This window comes from Aptenodytes patagonicus, chromosome 14, assembly GCF_965638725.1.
Source record: "Aptenodytes patagonicus chromosome 14, bAptPat1.pri.cur, whole genome shotgun sequence".
Classification (NCBI taxonomy): Eukaryota; Metazoa; Chordata; class Aves; order Sphenisciformes; family Spheniscidae; genus Aptenodytes; species Aptenodytes patagonicus.
Window position 1 is genome coordinate 8,061,447 of NC_134962.1, and position 6,000 is coordinate 8,067,446.

The following is a 6,000-nucleotide window of genomic DNA, read 5'->3' on the forward strand; positions in this document are numbered from 1 at the left end:
GTAGCAGACAGGCAAACTTCTCAGTATTAATGTGGGTGGAGACAGTGAAGACGAAAGTTTCTGCAAATTTTTTTTTGTTAAAAAGCTGAAGTACAACTGTTTGTCTAAGAGTTGCAACTCCTCAGAGATGTATTTTGTAAGATATCATATGCAAAGTACTGCAGGTGTAGACCTGCAGGTTTGTGTAGTCTTTTTATTGAACTCTGGTGATACTATAAAACATGATGTCAAAACCTTTTTTTAAGGGCCTGTGTGCCTTGTGGCAACATTATTTAGGTCCTATGAACATGTTGTGTCGCATGTTAAATGCTGGATCAAGTTGTCATGAGAATATGTTCCACTTGGCAAACTTGATTAAAGCATGATGCCTTCCGTTATTGCTTGTAAGCTCTGCCATTCTGTGTTGCCCTGAAGAGACAGAAACATTCTGAAACCACTCAGTTTATGTTATTTTCAAATTAGTTGCCTTTGCAATGGCAACATGCTATCAAGGATAACCTGTTGGCTGATTGATCTGGCAGAGGCTGCAAATTAAAGACAATTGCTCATGACACACTCCAATGGCTTTGTAGATTCTGTTGAAATATTAATTTAGCTTTGCCATTTTAATTTAATTAAAGCTTGCTAGGTTTTTTCAGTGCTGCATTTAAAGCTTTCATGGAATATGGATGGCAGTTGGGCTTTTTGTATCCTGTGGGAGTAATGATTCTTGACTTTTTTCCTTAATTTTATGAGTGTTTTTGACTGCTTGCTTAAGCTAATAAGACTTAATATGGAACAGGCATTGATTTCACATATATAAATCTGAATTAATGGTCTCAGATAAACATGAAATTACCTGTATACTAGACTGAAAATTGCTTAACAAAGGTCTTCAAGTAAATGTGTATTAACACTCTTTAAAGTGTCACAATTGCCATATAATCTATGATGGCAATAATGTAGTATACATGTTTTTCCTCTCAAATACTCATGTTAAAAAATTCAATTTTCAAGCATACAGAAACTGGATGCGTAGGCATCATGCTACAGAATGTACTGCAGCACTTAAACCTTCTTAAAATGAAGCCTGCTGTATGATGGGTTAAGCAAAGATACTTCCTTGCAAATGAGCAAAATCTGGAGAGGTGGACGTCATGTGTATACAGCTTAAAGCAAAGTTGTTAAACTAATATTTGTCATTTCTCTTATATTTGTTCTGGATACTGAATTTCATATAATCTTTTAATAGTACTAGGGATAGCTTGTCTTGGGCCCTGCTTGTGAGATGATTTGTGGTAGCATCTGTGGTATTCTGGGATTCTGGGTGCTAACGTAGACCTGCTCACAATTGAACGTCTGACCAGTTAGATTAGCAGGAAATAATTCTAATGCCTCTAAATTTATTTTTGTCAGGAAAGAGATCGGTGTCATACCAACACTTATCTAGCAGTGTGCTACAAAAGCGAAGTTACGAAAGTTTCATTGGTAATGCACACTTTCGGCCAAGTGACAAGAAGACTTGATCATTTACTTCAAGAAAAGGTAAACAAACCTTTTGAGCTAATTGTTACTTAAATGTTGCATTATGTACTCATAACATCAAGGGTTGCTGCATTGCATGATAAGAGGTTATGAAAGTCTGAACCAGCACAGCTGAAAATACCAAGTCCCCCCTCTCTCAGGAAGTGAACCAAATACTGGTGTAGCAGCACTAGTTATTTTGAATAGTGGTAATGGCTTGCATAAAAAGTACATAGAAGCTCCTTTTCTAAAAGAAATGGAAGGGCTAACAATAGAGAAATATATTAATTAGTTCCAATACCTGTGGGCAGTGTTCGACAAAAGGGTTTTCCCCTTAAGTCAGTACATGGGGTTGGGGAACATAGTGTGGAGAACTAGAAATGAGAGGAAGTGCCTGTTATCATAGTTCATGAATCCTATGAAAGGTTATGTTGGTTAGTCCTTCCTGAAAATGTAGACATGACTCATTTTACGACTTCTGAAGATTGCGAGGATTGCCTCAAACAACAAGACTCTTTCTGGTGGATTATTTCATAGAGAAGTAAGAGTTTCCTGATAGCTCCTTGACAGTTTATCTTTGTGTACTGGAGAGGTTGTTCCAAATAGTTTTTCCTTTGTTTGACTGCCGGGTGGGTATAGCCTCTTAGGGAAACAGGTCAAGTGAAAAGAACTAGCCTGGTGTTCTGAATTCCTGTGCTTCATCTCTTCAGTTCTGTAGCTGTATCTCAGAACTTAACAACCCCATTGTGTTTGCAACATTCTTAGCTGCTAAGGAGATAAGTACTCTATAAGACTATAAATAAATATGTCTGGTTTTTTCAAACGCAGAGCTACAGATAATTTTCCTCATTCAAATTTAAGGAGATGTCTTGAATGTTATAGCACCTGGACCAGCATGCACTATTCTATGGAAAGATTTTACATATCTGGGGAGCAGAGCTATCTGACATCTAGTTGACAGCTTTTAAAATACTTTGCTTTATTTCTCGATATTCTTCTAATCTTACTGCTTTTACTGTCCCCCTACTAAGCATATTTTTGTCTAGTTCTGCTTTTTTAAGCTAAATCAATTTCCTGCCTGTGTTTCTTTTTGGGGCTTGAGTATCTTCAAAAGTAGACTTGATTGCCAGCTTTTATTTGGCAAATAGAAGACACAGACCTTATATGGCAATATCAATTTCTAAATACAGTTATGAAAGGGTGCAGAAGAAATTCCCTTTATGTTTTAAAGATACTCCTCACAACAAAAAATGTGTTGTACTATTTTATAGTTGTATAACACAAAACTATTTTTTTTCTTTTTTCCCCTAGGTCTAAGGAGACAAGTGCATGTTCTATGGAGTTATACCTGCAGTTCATCCTTTGAGGAAAATTGAATGGTGAAAGCTACTGAACTAAGCTGTGATTGTACTGTATATAAAAACACTACAGTTTTATGATACTGGTTCTGTTAACATTTTGTACCAAATAGCCATAAAAAGTAGTCTAAACAATTGGGTTATGAAGGTGTGTGGAGAATGTATATCTTGACATTGACTTTTGAGTATTTTTCATTAGAATTAATTGACCAAATATTAGGTAGGAATTATATTTTTACATACTTGAGCGCTGCTGAAGAGTTTCTCTTGGAAAGAATATATAATCATTGCACCTCAGGTAAACTGTAAATATTGAAGTTGAAATCCTGTTGGCTTAATGCTCCTTTTTCATAAAGGTGAAAGTTTCTCATCTGTTTTTTCTGTTGAACTATGTTAGTTTTTTTTAAAACAACTTCCAAATAAACTGTCTGAAACTGTCCAGTTTATAAATGTTGTGAACATCAAAGCAGTGGTGCTGACATGATGCTGATCTGCCTTGTATATGTTAGGACCATAATGTGTTGGAGGGATCTGTTTCCCTGGGGTTGTTTCCAGCATATTTTTAAATGCAAGGATGAGGCAATACTTGACATTTGGATTTCAGTGTGGTGTTCCCGAAATACGGTTGGATTTTTCTCTTGGCATTGGTTGCTGTTCTTCAAAGAAGCCTCTTAAATGAACATCTGTACCAACGTACAAACTTTTACAGCAGAAAATACCTAGGACTTGCGTAAGAAACGATACTAATCTAAATGTTTCACATGTTTAGTTTTGTACTAAACTCAATACAGTTACATTTAGAGGAAAACTACTTTGCACCTTTGTCCAAACTGTAAAGTCGCAAACAAACAGACTTGCAATATGAATATGGGATCTACAGACTTCAGAAGGGATGTGGCTATGGTGTAGCCTGCTTGACTGTGCTTGGAAGCTTCTTGATGTCGAGTTTTAGCATCTACTGGGTGTTTAAAATAAGTGAGAAATAACCTGTAAATGGGAGAATATCTCCTTTTATTTTTTTGTGAAGACAACAAGAGTTTTTTCTAATGCACATGCAGTTTAATTTTTGTAAAGGGAAGATGGCCAGTTACCAGCCAGTAAAGCAGAATTGTTGCATATTTTGACTTGCGTTCCTAGTTGCTTCTCATAAAGCCTGTAGTTAAGAGTTAATTTCTTCTGTACCTGGCTTTGACTTCCATATATTTTAGTAAAACAAAAGATGAAAAATTTTGCACTGTTCATTTTGCTCTCTTCCCTCATACAGCAAATGTAAAATAGCAAAGCCTAGAAACTCTTTTTTCATTATGCAACTTGAGATGTTCCAGTTGTATGTCTTAGTTCCTGTATATGGGACCTATTTTTAACGTCTCTGTAAACTGGCGATGTAATGAAGTGCTGTGTATCAGGAAATTGTACACTATTTACCTTTTTTCCTGTTCATAAGCTGAGCCATATGTACATAATCTAGATTTTTGTTTTCCTAGTTTTGCACTTTTATAGCCTATTTTTTGAAGATGAATTCACTTGGAAAATGGTTAATCTATTTTTTTGCGTGATCTTTCAATGAGTCTTATAGAATGCATGCTGTAACTATCATCTGTGTACCTTACGGGGTTCTGTGATTAAAATGTACGGGGCTGGTTTTTAAGATGTTTCAGCAGACAGACCTAAGAATTGTTTGTTTTTAATCTCCCTTTATGCTGGTACAGTTTCCCTCAAGGCTTTTTTTGGTAGGTAGCTTGGGGTTGGAATGGAAAAATGAACATGACTTTCATGGCAGCACAGCCCTGTACTTCAGAATACACTTTGCCCATCAGTATTAACTATTGGGATACTACTGGTTTTGTATGTTTCTTTGGAAATAACAGTGCATATATAGAGGTACAAATTGTTGATTTTTTTTTTGTTTATGTATTTATTTCATTCCATTTTGTTTTATTTTAATTGTTGAAACCAGAAGTCATCAAGCAGTAGGCACACATTACTCATTTAATTTATGATGTATTTCACTTTAGTTGAGTATATTATTACATGTGGATGTAAATATAGACTTGGTGTTTTGCAAAGCTGGTTTCTGTGTCTTGCTTTTAAAGCTTAAAATGAGTTGCCTGGAATTTCATATTCACTCGACCTTTCGTCATACTTGCACCGCTGGGGAAGGAGGAAGAAGGAGAACCTGCCAATAACCAAAACCAAATTCATGCCCCGTTCAGTTGCGTATATGAATATACTGAGTCATTTCCCAGAAAATCCCTCGGAAGAGGAAAACTCTTAAAATACTGAAGAAACCTTTTGTTTCTTTCAGTTATTTTCCTTCAAGAAAGGAAATTGAGTCGTTGTATGCATTCTTTCTGGTAATAAAATTATGAGGGGAGCATGGATATTTTTTGCGTGTGTGTGAGGCTTCAGAACTTGTATAGGCTTAAACTATCTTTGAAACCAAATATGTTCTGAAAAATTTCTAGGTCTGATGTGTTCTTGGAACTCGACTAAGCCGCCAGACCTCACCAACACCTCTGACCGTATCTCAAAACTAGATTATGAGCTTGGAAGACAGCAACTCATCCTTGAGAGGAAGGGAGCTCATCAGATGAGATCCCCAATGTAAATCAACTGCATTTAAGGGCATGTACATGAGTGACCACAGCCTCATTGATATCACAGGTTAAGCTTTTGATTCCTATGCTAGGCTGGCACTTATTGCCTGACAAGGTTTGTAGAAGTAGGTTAGACTTGTTTCTTGACTTAAGTGAAGCTTTTATTCTCTCCAACAGCCCTGCTTTTAAAGTGGGAGCTTAAGAACAAAATGATGTGATGTGCGGATCTGTTGCTTGCTCTGTGAACAGCAAGTTCTTGCAGTGCCTGTGGTGCAGAAATGAGGGGTCTTGGAGTCTTGCTCCTGAAGACGTTCAGCTGGACTTAGGGTAGCATGGCTATCAAGAAATTTCTGTGCGCTGCTGAATGACAACGTGGTTAGACAGGATACAAGAAGTAAGTGTGAGCTTTGCAAGTCATCCTTGCTATTAACCATGGCTTTCCTTTGGTGCCTCTTGGGAGCACTAAGGGTCCTTCTGTTTGCCTTTAGTAGTTTCAGATAAGCTAGACTGATGTAGAGACAACAGATGTGTATTCCAGTGAC

At 36.8% G+C, this 6,000-nt stretch overlaps 1 protein-coding gene across 4 annotated transcripts in view; it reads left to right on the plus strand.

The window, feature by feature from the left end:
- The window catches only part of ZNF217 (zinc finger protein 217), a 28,763-nt gene extending 23,836 nt beyond the window's left edge, over positions 1-4,927 (plus strand). For all 4 annotated transcript variants that reach the window (XM_076352344.1, XM_076352347.1, XM_076352345.1 and 1 more), the window contains 2 exons: positions 1,396-1,524; positions 2,815-4,927. In XM_076352344.1, the coding sequence (XP_076208459.1) occupies positions 1,396-1,505 (110 nt within the window). In that variant the 3' untranslated portion in view covers positions 1,506-1,524; positions 2,815-4,927. The remainder of the gene's footprint in view (positions 1-1,395; positions 1,525-2,814) is intronic.
- Positions 4,928-6,000: the final 1,073 nt, after the last annotated feature.